The sequence below is a fragment of the Oncorhynchus nerka genome, linkage group LG19 (genome assembly GCF_034236695.1).
Source record: "Oncorhynchus nerka isolate Pitt River linkage group LG19, Oner_Uvic_2.0, whole genome shotgun sequence".
NCBI lineage: Eukaryota > Metazoa > Chordata > Actinopteri > Salmoniformes > Salmonidae > Oncorhynchus > Oncorhynchus nerka.
The window spans coordinates 26221035-26245533 of NC_088414.1; the positions used below are offsets into that span (position 1 = coordinate 26221035).

A 24499-nucleotide genomic window follows, 5' to 3' on the forward strand; every position below is an offset into this window, starting at 1 on the left:
CTCCGATGCGCTCCACCTCTGCCTTCAACAAAATCACAGACTCAGTCTTGCAAAGGTAGATTTGTTTTGGTTTGTTGTATTGAAAAGGAGCTGATATAAGTTGGATTCGATCATAGAAAAAAACGTTGATCTATATAGTGCAAACTGAAGGGGCGAACTCAGTGAAATTCAGTCTCGTGTCTGCGCAGCATGGCACATATTCTGCACAACAGTCTTCGATGAAGTACGCGACCGTCGCACGCACGCAGTTTATAGAGGGAACATTGATTACAACATTTAACATTAGCATCAGGCCATTATTTCCAGAGATGTTCACAGGTCTTTGAGGTAGAGTTCAAGTCAAGTCTCAAGCCCATTTTGGCAATGGCTTTCTACCTGCTGTGGGTTACTGTAGGTCTATAAACCTTGTAAATTATTTGAAGAGACTCCCCTGTTCATTAGTCCATACTTTTATGAAAGAAAATACATCAGGCACTATTTCAATCCAAATACATTTCCTTTTAAAATGTAGACAGTTTACATTTAATAAAAGTAATTGTACTGGATATTTAAAAAAGCAAACATAACATTTTAAAGTGCATGGTATTTTGTGTCACACAAACAGAATCTGTAGGTGAGGGAAGATAAATGACAAGCATGAATGTAAACCAAAATGACTGACAACTGTTCAATAACTGCACTACTAAAGTGTCCTATATATCAACCATAATGACCTTTATCCCTAAAATATACTTACTAACCTGGACACTTAACATAAATACAATTTCCTGTAACAAGTAGCAAATTACATCCTGTGCCCTAAGAGAGAGAATATTTATGTTGCAGATAGGTTACATTTCAGAAAGATCAAGTTTGTCAGCGTTCTTGCAGTGAGTCTGGCACGATGAGGGCGTATGATGAGGCCTCCATGACTAAACACTCTCCACTGGGGCACTGGTGGCAGGCACAGCCAACACTGTCATTGCTACCTGTTTGAGTTTTGGAAAGTCTTTTGCATGGATTCTCCAAAAATCCAAGCAATCAACTTACTTTTCATCAGAAGATACTTCAATGTAGCTAATAATCTCTGCTTTGACAGGTGACTTTGTCTCCTTTCTTCATGCTGATCTTGTTGAGGAGGCCAGAGAACAGTCTGGAGGTTTTGGCAGGTGGTTGTTCCTCTTCTCCACTACTGCTCTCCATAATGGTGACTTTCCATGCCTCAGCCTTCTGGCTAGGTCTGAAAAGAAATCATAAAATTATCAAGAATATAACAGTATACATTATACATGAAAATAAATCATTTGAATGCAAGTGAAATAGAAAACGCTGCATGTTGCAATGCATTGTACTTACCAATCAGACTCTCCTTCTTCAATTCAGCTTGATCTTCATGTGGTATGAGGACATCATGATCAAGCCAGAACAGGCAGAAAGATGGGTCCAGTGCAGTGCAGCCTTTATGTATACATTGTCACCAAAGTAAGTTTTGTTGCCTGTTCATCCGAGTGCTCCATTCTGACATTCACAAACACCCCCTGGAATTGGCATTTGAGTGACTGCTGCAGTGCTTTTACTAGACTGAATAGGTGATGACTTGTGCACAGTATACTTTGCAGATGATAGTTGACAGTACACAAGGAAGGGCAGCACTGAGAGAACCCCCTGAGTAAGGTCGGTGGCCTGGACAAAAGGGTCCAAAATGTCCACTAGCTCCAATAGCTGACTCCATTCCCTTTGTGGTAAGCAGAGTTCCTTGTGTCCTTGGGCCTCAAGTAGCGTATTGAGGCTTTGTTGATTCAGATTGGTGGCTGCTTTAACAAGCCGGAGGATGGAATTCCATCTGGTAGACACAGCAGCAGGGATACTACGATTGGCCCCGAACTCGGCTTCAAATGCTTCCGTCAGAGAACAGGTAGTGTGTAGTAAGCTGCAAAGTTTAGTTACCTTAAACATCACACTGTTTATGATTTTTGTTTCCTTTAGTCCATCTCTAATCACCAGTTGTAATGAATGGGCAAAGCACCGTAAGTGCTGTTACCTGCAGTTGGTTTGGATAGCTTCTACATCAACATTGTACTCTTCACCAAATTCTTCCCATATACTGGGGTTATCCACATCATCATCATTGATTGCTTTGGGGAAACAAACTATGAAGGCCTTTTTCATATTTTCAGAGTTATCACATATTAAATGTCAAATGTCCAGTCTGGGTGTTTTTTTTCTCTCTTCCATGGCCATGTAATGGGCCATTACTCCCATGAAGCCCCTCATGGTCCTGTCAGTCCATATATCTACAGTGACAGACACTGATTCTGTCTGTTCTAGGGCACTTTTGATTGTAGCCTTTTTGTTCAGTGTTAAGTCATGCAGGCACCTGGTCAACGTGGACCTACTTACTGGTCAATATTTGTCACCTACCACTGACATGAAATGCCTAAAGTGAGGGTTGTCCACTAAGGACATAGGCAGGTTGCAGGAAATGATCAGGTCTTGCAGTATAGCCTCTGTTATAGCCTTCTGCCTGGGGTGGCCCTGGCTATACAAGCTGCTCTGTCCCTGTGCTGGTCACCTTTGCTTTGCAGAATTCAGTGAACCTGCAGATGAACAACATGATGGATAGTTGTTGCTGACTTGAGATGGAAGTACAAGGACACAAACAAATATTTATGGTCTATGGGATTTTTCAGCAGAAATGTCCAAGAAGTTGCATGCTTTGAACTCTGGTTTTATACTAAGTTACTTCCTAGGAACAGGCTACAGCAGAAAGTATATTAAATCTGAGTGATATGCATATCGCCGAGATGTAATTTAATCATCTCTGCTAACAAGTAGGTCTAGCTATCTGACAACCCACCTCTTAACCTTTTAAGAAGTATTTGGCAGTAATACATTTCCAGTTAGCTAAAATATTATACACAATAAAGCTAGCTATATCAAGTTGGCATCTGCTAAACAGGCTATTATTAGCCTAATCACATTGTAACATTGTTAGCTAGCTAGCCTAACTGACCTTTCGCGGTGAGTTTTCACATGTCGGATGAAGTTAGATGTACTGTAGTTGCGCCAGCATATTTAATGTTAATTCCACAAGTTTTGCAAACAGCATTTCATTTTTTTGCCACTGGCATTATACTGCAGGTTCTTGTAACCAAATGTAATAACAAAAGCTTCACCACCTGATGACATCGTTCCTGATTCTGATTGTTCAGCTGTAGTACTAGTCACGTACAAATGACGCAGATGTTCTAGAACGCTTTTCAGCCCGGTGTTTTAAACTACTTTCTCCGTGTTACAACGCCGCCTGTTCCATGTTATCTGACAGAATGCACAACTAAAACTTATCCCAGTACTGACTTGCATTGTTCACAAGTCTTTCATCTAGAGTCCAAGTCAAGTCACAAGTCAATTGATCACAAGTCTAAATCATGTCGCAAGTCATTTTATTTTCTTAATCACGACTCGAGTTTCCATCTCTGATCATTTCCCATATTCGTGATCCCCACCGCACGTTGCACAGCTCATTTTACCTTTGCACACATTAGCAACATGCCCCATCCATTGGAATGTTAAGCACCAAAGTGGAGGCGTCACATACTCTCCAACTGAGTGATCCTAGCTACACCCTATTCGGCAGGTTCCCTTCCAATTGTAACAGTACAGTTGTAGTGTCCACTCGACTGCCACTTTTTTGCTTTTCATCTTTTTCACATCAATAACTTTTCCTCATTTCAGGGAAGCCTTAAAGTGGTACATTTCTTCCATGGTAATTTCCAATGGCATCCCAGCAATTATTTCCCTCAGTTTAGACATAGCACCAGGAATGTGACATTTTCACCTCACCCCCATTTAGTGAGTTCAATTTCAAAACTTTCTCCTACTGAATTTGACTATTTGCAATGATCAGGGCCTTCCCATAGCCCAGTGGTTTGGCACCCTTAATCACCCCAATTTCTTTCCTAATTGCTTTTGTCAAATGCAACAGATTGAAGTACTTACTTTCCATTTCACATCACAAAACCAGAGAGCAACCTCTGTCTGGTGAAGTCCACAAAGCATATTGAATGCAACAAACAGTTACATGACCTACATATGTTCAAGAAAGTTCATGTTTCTGACATTTTAGGACCACTAAACAACTCTTGATTTAGAACCACAGAGAGTTACCACAAGTCACAAAGAAAACAGGAGCTGACTCCACTATTCCAGCACCATTTCAACTTCAACATTTCAACATCATCAAATCACCTGTGCTTAGTCACATAAATATACAACTGAAAGATACCAAAAACAATTTAGTCCAATCAACGTAAGCTAAATATGATGTGGCTGTCCATGGTTCTGATTTCTGTGTGTGTGTGTGTGTGTGTGCGTTCTGCAATTTCAACATTGACTAAGCACAGGTGATTTTATGATGTTGAAATGTTGAAGTTTAAATGGTGCTGAAATAGTGGAGGCAGCTCCTTTTTTTATTTTTAAAAAACATGTTGACTCACCCCACTTGTATAGAAACACCAATGCCATCCTCCTCTCTTTCATGTTGAGGAAATGGTCTATCACTCTGTCATACAGTACACAATTGGCTTAAATGTTTGTTCGCTAGCCTAAATTCCTTTCATGGAAAACACTACATCTAGATACATATTGAACTTTCATCCTCTCAGGCTAGGGGCACAATGCATTAATTAATGGTTGGATCAGAATCGCCATTATAATCATTGGCCAGTATGGAGAATTAAGTAAAACCACAAGTCCATATCCCTATCTTCATCCATGGCTAATTTAGAAAGGGCTGATTTTAGCAAGCTAGCTAGCCACTGGAGGACAACAACACAACTACAATGAGATTAAACAATTCAAGTTGTTTCTGTCAATGACATAGGCTCTTGGTGAGATTTGATAGGCTTCTCTTTACACTTTTTGTTGGTACGCCAGGACCATTCACAGTTGAGCTCACTCAGTTTAGCTCAAGGCTGATTGGCTATTATTTTATACATTTTTTTATCAAGGGAGACCGAATGCTTGCTTCCATTGCATTCAATGGTATGGGCAGCAATGTCATAAACCTACCCTTTGGAACCAGACAGTATCAGATAGATGGCCTACACATACAGAGAAAGAGGGGCGCTGTTTTGCTTGCTCTCTCTGATGAGATACATTCAACCTCTTGCAAACTGAAGAAAAATTCTGACACAGAGAGACGAAATATACATGATTTTAAATATATATTTTTGGGGGTGCATTTTTTGGGGCAAGCCTGACTTCCCTTGGCATCCATGAAAACAAGCCACTACTGGTGTTATCATCATTATCAATATACATTGCCCTAGCGCTACCATCTGAACTAGCCGCCATGCCAAACCAGTCACAGTACAGTTGTGCCAAATCCGATAAAAAACAAAGATACAGTTTTGTAACCGATAGTGGTCCGACATACTCATCAAAGGTTCCGCGGGTGTTTGCAAGCTACGGTTACTGTTGTCTCGCTTTGAAAATGATTTATTGCTGATATGAAAGATAAGATTCTTAACTTATTATGTTTCCAAAACCGTTGGCTACCGCAAGCCATGCATGTTAAGCCTCGATCCCACCGACAGTCTTTCGGTGCAAAATGGTATGCAGCATCATCTGGACATTCAACATTCGCCTTCTGCTACCTTTTCTGTCAAGCCGTCTACACAGCTTGATGCATACGTTCGATACACCCAACGTATGCACCACACAGAAGTCACAGCAACTGCCTCTACAACGCAATGCTGCAAGGCAAGCGCAGCGTTCCATTGGAAATTAATGTACTTCTGGTTTACCAAAATGCAAGGACACTGTTGGTATGATCAAGGCGTAAATGTTCAGTACTGAGGGTCTAGGATCTTAACAAAACTCCCCCCCCAACAGAAGACGCCTTCGTCCAATGGCTGACTTTCTTATGTGTAATGTAATGGAACTGTAAGTCATGATTAAGGGCTTCCTAGTTCAAGGCTACGTTTTCTCTTCAATAATTTGAACATCTATTGATCATTAATCATCATAGAAAAAATGTTTTATTTATTAAGGATGAGCTAGGTCATAATATGCTATTCACATCATTGGTGCGCTCCCTACAGTCTCACTTTCACTCAATTGACTACACTGGAATGGTGAAATCAAATTTTATTGGTCACATACACATGGTTAGCAGATGCTAATACGAGTGTAGCGAAATGCTTGTGCTTCTAGTTCTGCAGTAATATCGAACAATTAATCTAACAATTTCACAACAACTACCTTATACACACAAAAGTAAAGGAATGAATAAGAATATGTACATATAAATATATGGATGAGCGATTGCCGAACTGCATAGGCAAGATGTAGTAGATGGTATAGAGTACAGTATATACATATGAGATGAGTAATGTAGGGTATGTAAACATTATATAAAGTGACATTGTTTAAAGTGACTAGTGATTTGGTAGTTTGCCCCCGGTGATGTGTTGTGCAGACCTCACTACCCTCTGGAGAACTTTACAGCTGTTGGCGGAGCAGTTGCCTAAAGTTTGTGAGTGTTTTTGGTGACAAGACACATTTCTTCAGCCTCCTGAGGCTGGGTTTCTGTACAGCACTTTGTGACATCAGCTGATGTAAGAAGGGCTTTATAAATAATTTTTTACATTTTTTATTACATTTTACCCCCCATTCGTGGTATCCAATTGTTAGTAGTTACTATGTTGTCTCATCGCTACAACTCCCGTACGGGCTCGGGAGAGACGAAGGTCGAAAGCCATGCATCCTCCGAAACACAACCCAACCAAGCCGCACTGCTTCTTAACACAGCGCGCATCCAACCCGGAAGCCAATGTGTCGGAGGAAACACTGTGCACCTGGCAATCTGGTTAGTGTGCACTGCGCCCGGGCCGCCACAGGAGTCACTAGTGCGCTATGAGACAAGGATATCCCTACCGGCCAAGCCCTCCCTAACCCGGGCGAAGCTAGGCCAATTGTGCGTCGCCCCATGGACCTCCCGGTCGCGGCCGGCTGCGACAGAGCCCACCAGAGTCTCTGGTGGAACAGCTAGCACTAAACAGTGCCCTAGACCACTGCGCCACCCGGGAGGCCCTATAAATACATTTGATTGATTGATTGAGTAAAATGTCACAAAAATGGCTCAAGCATTATTCAGGCGCTTTCCATCACGTGGTATCTCTGCTGCTGCAACAGTGACCACGTTTACATGAGCACAGTACTCCGGATAGTAGTTTATATCCCGATTTCACAAGTATCACTGTATCCGTGAATAAGCAGAATATTCCTAATTTAAGCCCATATGTGTCAACTCAAAAACAGAGAACCCTACTTGAGTATCCCGAATAATAACGTGATATTCAAGGACATCAACCACCCGAGCCACTGCCTGTTCACCCCGTTATCATTCAGAAGGCGAGGTCAGTACTGGTGCATCAAAGCTGGGACGGAGAGACTGAAAAACAGCTTCTATCTCAAGGCCATCAGACTGTTAAACAGCCATCACTAGCACATTACAGGCTGCTGCCTATAGGCATCGACTAGGAATCCCTGGCCACTTTAAGGAATGGAACACTAGTCACTTTAATAATGTTACTCACCTCATATGTATATACTGTAATCTATACTATTCTACAGAATCTTAGTCACTTGATAATGTTTTCATCTTGCATTATTCATCTCATATGTATATACTGTATTCTATACTATTCTACGGTATCTTAGTCACTTAATGTTTACATATCTGACATTACTCATCTCATATGTATATACTGTTTTCTATACTGTTCTACTGTATCTTAGTCCGTTCCGCTCTGACATCGCTTGTCCATATGTGTAGTCTTAATTCATTCCTACTTAGATTTGTGTGTATAGGGTATATGTTGTGTAATTTGTTAGATATTACTGCACTGTTGGAGATAGAAGCACAAACATTTCATTACACTCGCAATAACATCTGCTAATCACGTGTATGTGACCAATAACATATGATTTGATATTGGTGTGCATGTAAACGTGGTCACGGCCAACTAACAAGTGGGTTTTGACCAAATGGGATGCAGCTCTCAGAAGTGACTTTTCGTAGCAGAAGGTTTAGAATATCAGCAAATTAGCTTAAAAATTAGTTATAGAACTGCAACAATTGTTTTGTGTCCCATGGCAAAATGTGTCGAATAAATGTTTTCCCAAGAAAACATTTTACATTTTAAAAATACAAGAGTTTCTATTGGAAAAATTCAGGAAGGTCCCTCCCCGTTTCGTTCCGTTTTAGAAACTTTCGCAACAGAATCGATGGAATGAATACACGCATATTCGCGTGTTTCCATTGCACTTCAGTGCACACAAATTACTCGTAAAATCTTTCTAGCAAGGGCGATATTGCGCGTGCACGCGACTGGCTTGCCATAGAAAACAAAGCTGTCTGCGCGGCATCCATTACAGCGGAGGGTGCAGACTTCGGGAATATATAAATATAGACGCTAGAAAACACTCCTAAATATGGATTTTCAGAGACTATAGGATCATTTGAGACTCGGGCCTGTAAGGGCAGTGAGACTGCAGGACACTCGCGAAACTGACGAAATATACAGTTTTTATCGGGGTGCTTTGTCTTTGCCAGCTAGCAAACCATCATTGTCATTCGATTGGAAGCTATTCTACTAGTTTTTGCTAGATGGGGGCTGGGGTACATCGCCATGTTGTTATCAAATAGTAACTGTTAAAAAATACATCTTGAAGTAAAGGCGGAAATTTTTCCACCAGGTCCTTCGTTTTGGCCACAGGGAACCGAATCTCAACAGTCGCGGAACCCACCACTGACTGTTGTCGTCGGTGACATGGCGGAGCAAGGCTACTCTTCTTGGTGAGTGCGCATAGGTATAGCCATTGCACGAGTTGGCTAATAGCCTGACTTGACTGCTGTATGTACTTTTTTTTTTACATATATAGTTGACAACCTGCATCGTTCCTAAATAAACCAGCCACTATTTTGTTTAACTAGAATTAATTGCCCTGTTTTCAAATGGTCTTCTTGAGCTAGCTAACTACGGTCCAAGTACAGGGCTAGCTCGCTATCTGCCAGTTAGCGAACTTAGCGGCTCGTCTTAATGTTGGCATTTCATTGGTCATACGGAAATGGTTATACAAGGTAGACGAATCTGTAAGGTTGTATATAACTAACGTTAGTTCGCCAACTCCTACCAAAATAATATTGTTTAGTTAGCTATCTAGCTTGTAAGCCCCTCGTCAACATCAGTAGTTTTGTATGCATAAATATCTTATTGCTACATCTCGTTAGCCAGTTACACACAAAGGGAGCCTATGAGCGTAGCTAGCCTACCTAACCAGTTTACGCCTGCTAGCCAGGCTGTTAGCAGAAAAGCTCACCGGCTTTATTCATGGCATGTCTAACTTTTCACACAATAATTATGTTGTCATTGTGATACATGTATGACACGCCCGGTGTTTTATAAAGTCGGAGAGAAATAGCTATGTTATTGAGTCATCCATTTTTATTTTGTTAATGACGTGCGCAGCTGGCTTGCTAGCAAGTCAACACCTCTTGTTTAGCTAGCTTGTTATCTTGATTGTCCATCATAATAATCTGCTTCCTAAGAGTAGCTAGCTGGCTAAGTAAGGCATTGATATGTACATCGGGGTTTATCTTCTCGCATTGTTAGCTATAACTAACTGATTGCAATCCCTACTGTAATGTGCCAGAATAATAGTTTAAAAAAAAAATGTTTTATGTGTAATAGCAAGTGTGCCATGCAGACCAATATTAGGTAGACTGATAAATAACATGTCCATCCGTGTCATTTGTCGATTTTTCGCAGTTGGAAATGGGGTCATTTTGTCCACTTTAGCTGTACATTTGATATTTTTAATTGAAGGCCTATGCTGCAGATCATGGCATAATTAAAGTCAAATTATGTGCCATCTAAATGGCTAGTATTGTTTTTAAGTATTGATGTGGAGGCAAACATTTATTGCTCAGACACACCGGTAGGATTGTCAAACGTTTGCCTGTGTCGGCAGTCGATCTATTTTGTGTTAACACAGCAAAGACCTTGAAGTCGTCAGTCATTCAGCCTTGTTAAAATATTCCAAACTAGAAGGCGGCAGTAACATTTTTTTGGCAATGCATGTCTGTGGTTGTTGCTTACGTTTGGTCTAGATTAATGCACTAATGTTGCTATTTTGCAGAAAGCCCTTGTTTATTTATTTTAACCTTTATTTTACTAGGCAAGTCAGTTAAGAACAAATTCTTATTTACAATGACTACCTACACAGGCCAAACATGGATGACGCTGGGCCAATTGTGCGCCGCTCTATGGGACTCCCAATCATGGCTGGTTGTGATACAGCCTGGATTCAAATCAGGGTGTCTGTAGTGACGCCTCTAGCAGTGAGATGCAGTGCCTTAGACCGCTGTGCCACCTGGGAGCCCATCTGGCTTGATAATACTAGCCAGATGGCCTCAGCTCGATAACTACCTAGCAAGATGACAAAAAAATGATTTCATTCACTCTCCATAATTATGGGGAGTGGAGGGTGAGATTTTTTTTTGTGGGGGGGGGGGGGATCTCGGATGATTGAGGGGCAGCTCTCGGGAACTGTGTTGGGGGTCTTTAGATGGTTGGTGACCTTGTGGTTGGGAGCTTGGGTCGGTGTCCGAGAGTTTGCTGGTTTGGGTCCCCGATTTGGCTTTGGTGGGAGATCTGTCGATGTGCCCTTTGGTGGGGAGCTTGACCCTGGATGCTCTGGGTGGCTGAATCATGTTATGGGTGTGCTTGTAATCATTAAGGACTGTGGAGATTTTCATGATTTAAAAAAAAAAAACTAATATTTTTTTAACCTTTTATTTAACTAGGCAAGTCAGTTATGAACAAATTCTTATTTTCAATGACGGCCTAGGAACAGTGGGTTAACTGCCTGTTCAGGGGCAGAACGAAAGATTTGTACCGTGTCAGGTTGGGGATTTGAACTTGCAACCTTTCGGTTACTAGTCCAACGCTCTAACCACTAGGCGACCCTGCCGCCCCAATTGAGCTAAGTGCAGGCAAAATTCTAAAGGAAAACCTGGTTAAATCTGTTTTCCACCAGACACTGGTGACCATAGACCTTTTTTAAATACCTTTTATTTAACTAGGCAAGTCAGTTAAGAACACATTCTTATTTTCAATGACGGCCTAGGAACAGTGGGTCAACTGCCTTGTTCGGGGGCAGAACAGATTTTTTTTACCTTGTCAGCTCAGGGATTCGATCTAGCTACCTTTCGGTTACTAGTTCAACGATCTCTAACCACTAGGCCACCATTGTTCCTGTTCCCAAGAAAGCTAAGGTAACTGAGCTAAACGACTACCACTCACGTAGCACTCACTTCCGTCATCATGAAGTGCTTTGAGAGACTAGTCAAGGACCATATCACCTCCACCCTACCTGACACCCTAGACCCACTCCAATTGGCTTACCGCCCCCAATAGGTCCACAGACGACGCAATCACAACCACACTGCACACTGCCCTAACCCATCTGGACAAGAGGAATACCTATGTGAGAATGTTGTTCATCGACTACAGCTCAGCATTTAACACCATATAGTACCCTCCAGACTCATCATCAAGCTCGAGACCCTGGGTCTCGACCCCGCCCTGTGCAACTGGGTACTGGACTTCCTGATGGGCCGCCCCCAGGTGGTGAGGGTAGGTAACAACATCTCTACCCCGCTGATCCTCAACACTGGGGCCCTACAAAGGTGCGTTCTGAGCCCTCTCCTGTACTCCCTGTTCACCCACGACTGCGTGGCCATGCACGCCTCCAACTCAATCATCAAGTTTGCGGACGACACCACAGTGGTAGGCTTGATTACCAACAACGACGAGACGGCCTACAGGGAGGAGGTGAGGGCCCTCGGAATGTGGTGTCAGGAAAATAACCTCGCACTCAACGTCAACGAAACATAGGAGATGATTGTGGACTTCAGGAAACCGCAGAGGGAGCACCCCCCCTATCCACATCGACGGGGCAGTAGTGGAGAAGGTGGAAAGTTTTAAGTTCCTCGGCGTACACATCACGGACAAACTGAATTGGTCCACCCACACAGACAGCCTAATGTTAGCTAGCTTCCATTGAACGTGGTTGGTCAGCTACCTGCAGATTTATGCAGGGTAGTAACATCATGTGTTGTGATTATGCTTCATTGTTTACCTAGCGAGCTAGCTAACGTTAGCTGGCTGGCTCGCTAGCTATCTAGGTAAACAATGAAGCATAATCACAACTCATGATGTTACTACCCTGCATAAATCTGCAGGTAGCTAACCAACCAGGTTCAATGTTAGCTAGCTAACATTTGGCTATAGCTAGCAAAGCAAATGGCTCTTTCTGTCAATTTGAAACGTGTAATATCTGGCTAGACTATCTTACATCATTCATGGTTGGACACGTCTCCTGGGGATGCCATGGTTGCCCCTAGGTTGATGATGTAATCCGGAGACGGTTGTTTTCTCCGTCTCCTTAGCTATCATACTCTAATTCCACTGATTTTCAAAACTCAGTCCTCCAGAAAGTGGAGAGCAATGCGTAGGCGATTTTAATACATAATGTTAATTTAATTTTAAAAAGCCACGTTAGACAGGATTACCTAGACATACTGACCAGCTCAAATTGACAGAAGTGTGCTATTTGGCAGACCAATCCAAACTCCTCTCTCGTCATTTCCACCCCATTCATTATCTCAGCCAATCAGGGCTAGTGGGAAGTTTGCCTTTTTTTTCTTTGGCTAAACCAACTAGGCTTGTAATTTTAACAATTGTATGTGTATTTACAGGTGGCATACAAGTTTGTTATTAAGGCACATGAAAGTTCACATGTTCGAGAAGGCATTTCTGCAACAAAAAAAAACGCATTTTGATTAAAAAACTAAAGTTTCCGTTCAAACGGCTCTCCTGTGAAGTAGTGACATAAGCCTAGTTTTCTGAAACGGGTCACAAATGTTGAGCAATCCAGGCGTAGAACGCTCTTAGGCTTATCCAGAAAGACTCTCAGCTGTAATTGCTGCCAAAGGTGACTCTAACATGTATGTACGCACTACCCCATAATGACAGCTTTTAGGTTGACATTTTAGATGGCAAAAGGTTATGAGACTCGACATTGAGCTCAGGTGCATCCTGTTCCCATTGATCATCCTTGATGTTTCTAGAACTTGGGAGTCCACCTGTGGTAAATTCAATTGTTTGGACATGATTTTGAAAGGCACACACCTGTCTATATAAGATCCCACAGTTGACGGTGCATATCAGAGCAGAAACAAAACATAAGGTCGAAGGAATTGTCCGTACAGCTCAGAGACCGGATTGTGTCAAGGCACTGATCTGGGGAAGGGTACCAAAAACAAATGTCTGCAGCATTGAAGGTCCCCAAGAACATCGTGGCCTCCATCATTCTTAAATGGAAGACGTTTGAAAATGATCCGCTACAGGGATGGGTAGCGTCAAGAAGTTAAATGGAAGAAGTTTGGAACCACCAAGACTCTTCCTTGAGCTGACTGTCCAGCCAATCTGAGCAATCGAGGGAGAAGGGCCTTGGTCAGGGAGGTGACCAAGAACCCGATGGTCACTCTGACAGAGCTCCAGAGCTCCTCTGTGGAGATGAGGAGAACCTTCCAGAAGGACAACCATCTCTGCAGCACTCCGCCTCTTCTCAGTAAAAGGCACATGACAGCCCACTTGGAGTTTGCCAAAAGGTACTTAAAGGACTCTCAGACCATGATAAACAAGATTCTCTGGCCGGTTAAAAAAAAAAAATGTATTAGGAAATCTAAGCATCGCATCTGGAGGAAACCTGGCACTATATCCCTATGGTGAAAGGTAGTGGTGGCAGCATCATACTTTGGGGATATTTTTCAGAGGCAGACACTGGGCGACTAGTCAGGTTCGAGGGAAAGATGAACAAAGTATAGATATCCTCCTGTGTTGTCTTGGCTGTGTGCTTAGGGTCGTTGTCCTGTTGAAAGGTGGACCTTCGCCCCAGACTGAGGTCCTGGGCGCTCCGCAGCGGGTTTTCATCAAGGATCTCTCTACTTTACTCTCTGTTCATCTTTCCCTCCATCCTGACTAGTCGCCCAGTGTCTGCCGCTGATAAATATCACAGCATGATGCTGCCACCACCATGCTTCACAGTAGGGATGGTGCTAGGTTTCCCCCAGGCGTGACGCCTGGCATTCAGGCCAGAGTTCAATCTTGGTTTCATCAGACCAGAGAGTCTTGTTTCTCGTGGTCTGAGAGTCCTTTAGGTGCCACTCCTTTACTGAGGAGTGGCTTCCGTCTGACCACTCCACCAGTAAAGGCCTGATTAGTGGAGTGTTGCAGAAATCGTTGGCCTCCTGGAAGGTTCTCACTTCTTCACAGGGGAACTCTAGAGCTCTGTCAGAGTGACCATCGAGTTCTTGGTCACCTCCATGACCAAGGCCCTTTTTTATTTTTTTATTTCACCTTTATTTAACCAGGTAAGCAAGTTGAGAACAAGTTCTCATTTACAATTGCGACCTGGCCAAGATAAAGCAAAGCAGTTCGACACATACAACGACACAGAGTTACACATGGAGTAAAACAAACATACAGTCAATAATACAGTAAAAAAAAAAAAAAACAAGTCTATATACAATGTGAGCAAATTAGGTGAGAAGGGAGGTAAAGGCAAAAAAGGCCATGGTGGCAAAGTAAATACAATATAGCAAGTAAAACACTGGAATGGTAGTTTTGCAATGGAAGAATGTGCAAAGTAGAAATAAAAATAATGGGGTGCAAAGGAGCAAAATAAATAAATTAATTAAATACAGTTGGGAAAGAGGTAGTTGTTTGGGCTAAATTATAGGTGGGCTATGTACAGGTGCAGTAATCTGTAAGATGCTCTGACAGTTGGTGCTTAAAGCTAGTGAGGGAGATAAGTGTTTCCAATTTAAGAGATTTTTGTAGTTCGTTCCAGTCATTGGCAGCAGAGAACTGGAAGGGAGGCGGCCAAAGAAATAATTGGTTTTGGGGGTGACTAGAGATATACCTGCTGGAGCGTGTGCTACAGGTGGGAGATGCTATGGTGACCAGCGAGCTGAGATAAGGGGGACTTTACCTAGCAGGGTCTTGTAGATGACATGGAGCCAGTGGGTTTGGCGACGAGTATGAAGCGAGGGCCAGCCAACGAGAGCGTACAGGTCGCAATGGTGGGTAGTATATGGGGCTTTGGTGACAAAACGGATAGCACTGTGATAGACTGCATCCAATTTGTTGAGTAGGGTATTGGAGGCTATTTTGTAAATGACATCGCCAAAGTCGAGGATTGGTAGGATGGTCAATTTTACAAGGGTATGTTTGGCAGCATGAGTGAAGGATGCTTTGTTGCGAAATAGGAAGCCAATTCTAGATTTAACTTTGGATTGGAGATGTTTGATATGGGTCTGGATTGCTCAGTTTGTCTGGGCAGCCAGCTCTAGGAAGAGTCTTGGTGGTTCCAAACTTCTTCCATTTAAGAATGATGGAGGCCACGGTGTTCTTGGGGACATTCAATGCTGCAGACATTTGTTTTTGGTACCCTTCTCCAGATCTGTCTCGACACAATCCTGTCTCGCAGCTTTACGGACAATTCCTTCGACCTCATGGCTTGATTTTTGCTCTGACATGCACTGTCAACTGTGGGACCTTCTATAGATAGGTGTCTGCCTTTCCAAATCATGTCCAATCAATTGAATTTACCACCGGTGGGCTCCAAGTTGTGTTAACATCTCAAGGATGATCAATGGAAACAGGATGCACCTGAGCTCAGTTTCATGTCTCATAGCAAAGGGTCTGAATACTTATGTAAATAAGGTGTTTCTGTTTTTTAAAATCTTAATACATTTGCTAATATTTATAAAAGCAGTTTTTGCTTTGTCATTATGGGGTATGGTGTGTAGATTGAGGGGAACGACATTTTAATCCATTTCAGAATACTGTAACGTAACAAAATGTGGAAAAGGTCAAGGGGTCTGAATACTTCCCGAATGCTCTGTAAGTACAAAAATTATCCCAAATGTGAGGGGAATATTCAAATAATTTCAAAACCCACAGAAAATAGGCTATTTGTTACAGAAGTAAGAATCGTTGTCAAATAATGTAAAAATGCAAACAACTGTTCAGAGACTGTTTTAAAATGTAGGTAACCTCTCTCAATAAGATTTAGTACAGACCAGGCCTGACATGGGCTGGACCCTATGATCACCTGGCTACATAGCCGATGCCTGCGGGACTGATGATTAATCTCGGTACTCCATTTTTGTTGATTTTGTTTCTCTGTTGACCCCAGCCTCGAACTCAGGCCCTGTGTGTAGTTAACTGACCATCTCTGCCCATTCATTGACATTTTACCTGTTGTTGTCTTAGCTGATTAGCTGTTGTCTTATCTAGCTCTCCCAATCAACACCTATGATTGCTTTATGTTTCTGTAATGTCAGCATGCCTTTGTATACAGTTGTTTAGGGTAGTTATCATTGTTTTATTTTACTACGGAGCACCTAGCCCCACTCAACATGCCTCAAATACCTCTTTTGTCCCACCTTCCACACATGCGGTGACGTCACCTAGCATAACTAGTGCCCCCAGAGATGCAAACTCTCTTATTGTCACTCAATGCTTAGTTTTACCTCCACTGTACTCGCACCCTACCATACCCCTGTCTGTACATTCTACTTTGAATCTATTCTACCACGCCCAGAAATCTGCTCCTTTTATTCTCTGCCCCCAACGCACTAGACGACCAGTTTTGATAGCCTTTAGCCGTACCCTCATCCTACTCCTTCTCTGTTCCTCGGTTGATGTAGAGGTTAATCCAGGCCCTGTGTGTCCACAGGTGCTCTCATTTGTTGACTTCTGTAACGTAAAAGCCTTGGTTTCATGCATGTTAAAATCAGAAGCCTCCTTAACCTCTTGCTCCTACCTGGCACGCAGGTGTCCCATCTAGAGCTCTGGAAATGCAAATGCGCTACGCTAAATGCTAATAGTATTAGTTAAAACTCAAACGTTCATTAATACACATGCAGGGTATTGAATTAAAGCTACACTCGTTGTGAATCCAGGCAACAAGTCAGATTTTTAAAATGCTTTTCGGCGAAAGCATGAGAAGCTATTATCTGATAGCATGTAACACCCCAAAAGACCCGCAGGGGACGTAAACAAAATAATTAGCATATTCGGCGCTACACAAACCGCACAATAAAATATAAAACATTCATTACCTTTGACCATCTTCTTTGTTGGCACTCCTAGATGTCCCATAATCACTATTGGGTCTTTTTTTTCCGATTAAATAGGTCCATATATAGCCTAGATATCGATCTATGAAGACTGTGTGATAAACGGAAAAAAATAGCGTTTCATAACGTAACGTCATTTTTTTTTAATTAAAAAAGTCGAAGATAAACTTTCACAAAACACTTCGAAATACTTTTGTAATGCAACTTTAGGTATTAGTACACGTTAATAAGCGATAAAATTCATCAGGAGGCGATGTAAATTCTATAGGTGTCCGTCTGGAAAAAAATGTCCGGAGAGATCTCGACCAAAACATCCGGTCGGAGACCTTGTGTCGGTTTGACCAAGAATCAAAGCCGAAGCAAATGACAAGACTCTAGACATCGTGTGGAAGCTGTAGGTACTGCAACCTCAGCCCCATTTAATGTGGATCGCCTATAACAATGGGTTGAAGTGGTGGATGGATATATTTTTCCATTTTCAGTGATCAGATTTTCCTGCACTTTTCGATGAAACGCACATTCTGTTATAGTCACAGCCGTGATTTAACCAGTTTTATAAACGTCTGAGTGTTTTCTATCCACACATACTAATCATATGCATATACTATATTCCTGGCCTGAGTAGCAGGGCGCTGAAATGTTGCGCGATTTTTAACAGAATGTTCGAAAAAGTAGAGGGTCGACTTAAGAGGTTAAGTTTGTTTTACTCACTGCTTTAGCACACTCTACCAACCTTGATGTGCTTGCCGTGTCTGAATCCTGGCTTAGGAAGGCCACCAAAAATTTGGAGATTTCTATCCCCGACTACAACATTTTCCGTCAAGATAGAACTGCCAAAGGGTGAGGAGTTAGCCTGCAGAGTTCTGTCATACTTTCCAGGCCTATGCCCAAACAGTCTGAGCTTCTAATTTTAAAAATGTATCTCTCCAGAAGTAAGTTATTCACTGTTGCTGCCTGTTATAGACCCACCTCAGCTACCAGCTGTGACACAAATTATCAAGGAACTCACCAGGTACAACCCCAAATCCGTAAACATGGGAACCCTCATAGATATTATCCTGACCAACTTGCCCTCCAAATACACCTCTGCTGTTTTCAATCAGGATCTCAGCGATCACTGCCTCGTTGCCTGCATCTGTTATGGGTCCGCAGTCAAACGACCACCCCTCATCACTGTCAAACGCTTCCTAAAACACTTCTGCAAGCAGACCTTTCTAATTGACCTAGCCCGGGTATCCTGGAATGATATTGACCTCATCCCGTCAGTAGAGGAGACCTGGATGTTCTTTTAAAAGTAATTTCCCCACCATCTTAAATACCGTAATTGCTGGACTATAAGCCGCTACTTTATTCCCACGCTTTGAACCTCGCGGTTTATGCAATGACGCAGCAAATTTATGGATTTTTCCCAATTTCACAAGATTCATGCCGCCAAAAAACTGAGCACCGTCACATAATGTGACGTAAAATCGAGCGCGCTCAAACTTCCCATCATTCTGATTTACGGTAGTAATTTTGTCACCCTCATCATGGCAAAGACACGGAGAAATGCATATGATGCAGCTTTCAAGTTGAAGGTGATCGATCTGGCTGTTGGAAAATGAGAGCTGCTGCATGGGAGCTTGGCCTTAATGAGTCGATGATAAGACGTTGGAAACAGCAGCGTGAGGAACTGACTCAGTGCAAAAAGACAACAAAGACTTTCAGAGGGAAGAAAAGCAGATGGCCCAAAGTATTTGCAGCCACTCGACATCAGTGTAAATCGTGCATTTAAGGTGGCGCTCCTTGTTCAGTGGGAGTCTTGGATGACAAGTGGGGAGAAATCCTTCACTGAAACGGGCTGCATGCAAAGAGCAACTTATGGTCAAGTCTGCCAGTGGGTCCTGACAGCGTGGAGCATTGTCAAAAAATCCACTATCATCAACGGGTTTCGAAAGGCTGGACTGCTGCGTGTTGAAGGGGCAGCATGAGCTCAGCGGGGTATTTGCCTCCGGATGAAAGTGACGAGAGCGACAATGAAACCGATCCTACATCGGATGAAGCAATTCTGAGGCTATTCATCTCCGACACTGAAGGAGATGACTTCAGTGGTTTCAGTGCACAGGAGGAGGAAGATGGTGACCAAGTTCATTTGTTTCAATGTACCGGTAGGCACCTGCAGCTTATAGACATGTGCGGCGTATTTATGTACAAAATACATATTTTTTAATAATTCAGTGGGTGCGGTTTATATTCAGGTGCGCTTAATAGTCCAGCAATTACGGTAAGCATGCCCCTTTCAAAAAATGTAGAACTAAGGACAGATATAGCCCTTGGTTCACTTCAGACCTGACTGCCCTCGACCACCACAAAAACATCCTATGGCGTACTGCGCTAGCATCAACTAGTCCCCGCGATATGCAACTTTTCAGGGAAGTCAGGAACCAATACACACAGTCGGTTAGGAAAGCAAAGGCTAGCTTTTTCAAACAGAAATTTGCATCCTGTACCTAACTCCAAAAAGTTCTGGCACACTAAAGTCCATGAAGAATAAGAGCACCTCCTCCCAGCTGCCCACTGCACTGAGGCTAGGGAACATGGTCACCACCGATTTCTAAATCTACGATAATTGAGAATTTCATTAAGCATTTCTCTATGGCTGGCCATGCTTTCCACCTGGCTTCCCCAACCCCGGCCAACCGCTCCACACCCCCCCGCAGCTACTTGCCCAAGCCTCCCCAGCTCTCCTTCACCCAAATCCAGATAGCAGATGTTCTGAAAGAGTTGCAAAACCTGGACCTGTACAAATCAGCTGGACTAGACAATCTGGATCCTCTATTTCTAAAATTATCCGCCACCATTGTTGCAACTCCTATTTCTATTTTTTTCAACCTTTCGTATCGTCCGAGATTCCTAAAGATTGGAAAGCTGCCGCGGTCATCCCCCTCTTCAAAGGGGGTGACACTCGAGACCCAAACTGTTATAGACCTATATTTATCCTGCCCTGGCTTTCTAAAGTCTTTGAAAGCCAAGTTAACAAACAGATCACTGACTATTTCGAATCCCACCGTACCTTCTCCGCTGTGCAATCCGGTTTCCGAACTGGTCACGGATGCACCTCAGCCACGCTCAATGTACTACACTATCATAACCGCCATCGATAAAAGACAGTACTGTGCAGCCGCCTTCATCGTCCTGGCCAAGGCTTTCGACTCTGTCAATCATTGTATTTTTATCGGCAGACTCAGCGGCCTTGGTTACTATAATGACTGCCTCGCCTGGTTCACCAACTACTTCTCAGAGTTCAGTGTGTCAGATTTGGGAGGGCCTGTTGTCTGGAAGTCTCTATGGGGGTACCACAGGGTTCAATTCTCGGGCCGACAATGTCGCTCTTACTGCGGGTGATTCCCCGATCCACTTCTAAGCAGACGACACCATTCTGTATACTTCTGGCCCCTCTTTGAACACTGTGTTAACAAACCTCCAAATGAGCTTTAATGGCATACAGCACTCATTCTGTGGCCTCCAACTGCTCATAAGAATCTTCAATCCAAAATTAAATCTATAATTGGCTTCCTATTTTGCATCAAAGCCTCCTTCACACACGCTGCTTAACATACCCTCGTAAAACTGACTATCCCTATATTGTTTTTATTTACCTTTTTTGTTCTTTTGCACACCAGTATTTCTACTTGCACATCTATCACTCCAGTGTTAATTTGCTAAATTGTAATTACTTCGCTACTATTGGCCTATTTATTGCCTTACCTCCTTACTCCATTTGCACACACTGTATATTGATTTTTCTATTGTGTTATTTGACTGTACTTTTGTTTATCCCGTGTGTAACTCTGTTTTTTGTCGCACTGCTTTGCTTTATTTTGATCAGGTCACAGTTGTAAATGAGAACTTGTTCTCAACTGGCCTACCTGGTTAAATAAAGGTAAAATAAAACACAATGTAGAAATAATAGCCTACTTTGACAATTCTGTTAATGCAACAAGTATTCGAGACGAAGAGAGAAGATACGCAACTGTTCAGAGAAATTATTTGTAGGATGTATTTCACACTGTCACTTTAGTGTTTGCGTTTAGCCTACAACATATCATGGAACTTCTGGAACCACGGCCCCACCCTGCAAAGTGTCACAGAACACGTGGAGTACCCAACAGAGGTTTTTCCCACTCTTTGCCCTGCATCCACTCCGGATGCGCACCCTCTCATGTGCCCTTCAAGCTTCACCTGCTTTCCAATGAGTTACAACTCAGTTCACACGCCCTGGTGCCACACTATTGGCTCTCCTCTTCCTGCCACTGTAGCCATATCACAAAGTGATTGCACAAGCTGAATTTTGAATGCTTTAGGCCCCTGCAGTTGGTTTCTGGTAAGGGGCCTTTTGCAGGGTCCCCCACACAATTTATGATGGCAATGTTGAGCATCCCCCAAACACACACTTCCACAATTTTCTGCCTGTGCGTCCAATATTGTAATAGCTCCTCGGTTGGTCAAGATGGCCAACCCCGCCCATTCTCTTGGTATAACCCATTACAAGCTCTAGAGCAGATAAGTTCCTACCACTTCAAAACGACTCCAAACCCCCTGCCACTGTCACTTTAGGCCCAGGCTGTGTGGTACAATGGTGGGACTTGGGGCAGACATACTCGATGGAAACGTAGGCTTCCCTCTCAGGTGTGCTCTCCCTTTTCCCCTCCCTCTGCTCTGTACTCTCATTCTGCTTCCACTCTCCACATCTCTATCTCTCCAATCATCTCTAACTCCTCTTTTCTCCATGCCTTTTTGCTGCTGAGCCCTGACTCCATATCATGCCCTTTGTTTTCACTGACCTAGAGGAACAGAGGAACAGGGAGAGGAGCAACAATTAGGATGCAATTGTAGTCAGGAACAACTCACTCACTCAATGTCTCTTCCTTCCTCTTTTTTTCTCTCAACCATACACATACTCTCTTCCTAATAAAGAGTTTCCATAATAAATTGTGTGATAGTTACCCGGCTCCCTTTCCACACTCTCCCTCTCTCTCTCCTCCAATCAACTCTTGCTTTCTTGCTTGACTAGCTACAGAGTTAGCCAATGTTGGCTGGTTAGTTACGAAGCTGGGGCAGTTTCCAAATGAATTGCATTAGTAGAAATGGGCCAAAACAAGTAGTTTGCTGGCTTTGTAAACAAATATCCTTCTCATATGAGCTCCACTGCGCTGGCATCTACTACTTTAACATGACAGCTAAGCTGTCAAATAATAGGAAGACAAGCCAATGAGTATCTGTACCTTGCAAACATGACAAACCATAACCTAAGCCCAACAGATAAACACAAATTACTCTAGCCTTCCTTTCCTTTCAGTGGCTAGTTAGCTGCCCTTTATGGCTGGCTAGTGAAAGTGACAGCTGAGGTTGGCCCTTTGAGCGCAGCCCAAATTTACCGCTTACACACCTTTCCTTGCCTGACCGACTAACTAGCTAGCTAGCTAAACACTGAAACTATTTCCATGTGACAGAGAGAAATCATTCGAGCTCCTCTGCTGATGTGCTCGCCTGTCCCAACCAAGATTTCATTACATTCTAGAATAATAGTGAAGACATCAAGACTATGAAATTACACACCTGGAATCCTGTAGTAACCAAAAGTGTTTTGTTTAAGAATCTTCAAGGTAGCCACCTTTTTCCTTGATGACAGCTTTGCACACTCTTGGCATTCTCTCAACCAGCTTCACCTGGAAAGCTTTTTCCGACAGTCTTGAAGGAGTTCCCACATGCTAGGCACTTGTTAGCGGCTTTTCCTTCACTCTGCGGTCCAACTCATCCCAAACCATTTCAATTGGGTTGAGGTCATCTGAGTGTGGAGGCCAGGTCATCTGAGTGTGGACTGAGAGACTAGCAACTGCTATCTGAGGAATAACTGGGGAGGTTGACCTGGGACACACAAAGAAAACATGACATTTTACATTGATAATCATTTGGTTTAGGACACATTTATCAAGTATTTACAGATATAGGATCTTAATTTGATCGCCGTGTTGCAGGAGAACTTTCCTGCAATGCAGGAAATGTAAAACTAGGATACTTGATACCTGCTACTTCCGGGTTGGAGCGAGCAGTCGCATCCGCACTTCGGTCTGCAGGTAGTATAACTTTTCATTACATTTCATTATAGTACAACGGTTTGATTTGTCTAATCTTAGCAATTTCTTCTTAGCTAGCTACATAGCCGTCTTTGTATCAAAGATAATTGCGTAATTATCGTATTTCGTCGTCCTAACGTATCTGCCCAGCAGCTAGCCAGCTAGCTAACGCCCACCGTCTACATAGCTAGCTACATAGCCGTCTCTGTATCAAAGATAATTGTGTAGATAATTGTGTAGTCTAGAGCGATTTTCTAGGTTACCTAGCCAGCTATTGTCGTTCTTTTAACGCAACGTAACGTAATCAACACTGCTAGCTAGCTAGCCAGCTAGCCCCTGAATCAACAACGCAGCCAGCTATTTGTCGTCCTTAACGTAGGAGACACTGCTAGCTAGCTAACAGATAGCCAACGTCTACCGATTAGAACTCAACAACCCGGTCGCATTCCGCCTCGCTCCACAGGTAGTATCACATTTTCATTTAATTTCATTACAGTACAACGGTTTGATTTGTTTGATCGTAGCTAGCTACATAGCTAGCTACATAGCCGTCTCTGTATCAAAGATAATTGTGTAGTCTGGAGCGATTTTCTAGGTTACCTAGCCAGCTATTGTCGTTCTTTTAACGCAACGTAACGTAATCAACAACGCAGCCACTGCCAGCTAGCCTACAAAGTCAACAACGCAGCCACTGCCACCTAGCCTACTTCAGCAGTACTGTATCATTTAAGCTCAACTTTCTGAACATTCGAGACGTGTAGTCCACTTGTCATTCCAATCTCCTTTGCATTAGCGTAGCCTCTTCTGTAGCCTGTCAACTATGTGTCTGTCTATCCCTGTTCTCTCCTCTCTGCACAGACCATACAAACGCTCCACACCGCGTGGCCGCGGCCACCCTAATCTGGTGGTCCCAGCGCGCACGACCCACGTGGAGTTCCAGGTCTCCGGTAGCCTCTGGAACTGCCGTTCTGCGGCCAACAAGGCAGAGTTCATCTCAGCCTATGCCTCCCTCCAGTCCCTCGACTTCTTGGCACTGACGGAAACATGGATCACCACAGATAACACTGCTACTCCTACTGCTCTCTCTTCGTCCGCCCACGTGTTCTCGCACACCCCGAGAGCT

At 43.1% G+C, this 24499-nt stretch overlaps 1 protein-coding gene and 1 long non-coding RNA gene across 3 annotated transcripts in view; one reads left to right on the plus strand and one right to left on the minus strand.

The window, feature by feature from the left end:
• Positions 1–442: 442 nt before the first annotated feature.
• On the minus strand, positions 443–3177 carry LOC115147026 (uncharacterized). The gene is made up of 3 exons (XR_003866257.2): positions 2993–3177; positions 1336–2576; positions 443–1219 (listed from the first exon to the last, which is right to left on the minus strand). It is a non-coding gene; the product is annotated as an uncharacterized LOC115147026 (long non-coding RNA).
• A 5165-nt stretch (positions 3178–8342) lies between these two features.
• LOC115101247 (signal peptide peptidase-like 3) overlaps positions 8343–24499 on the plus strand; it is a 50963-nt gene continuing 34806 nt past the window's right edge. The window contains exon 1 of one of the 2 annotated variants that reach the window (XM_029620591.2): positions 8343–8842. In XM_029620591.2, the coding sequence (XP_029476451.1) occupies positions 8817–8842 (26 nt within the window). In that variant the 5' untranslated portion in view covers positions 8343–8816. The remainder of the gene's footprint in view (positions 8843–24499) is intronic. The other variant, XM_029620590.2, reaches the window with a different exon arrangement.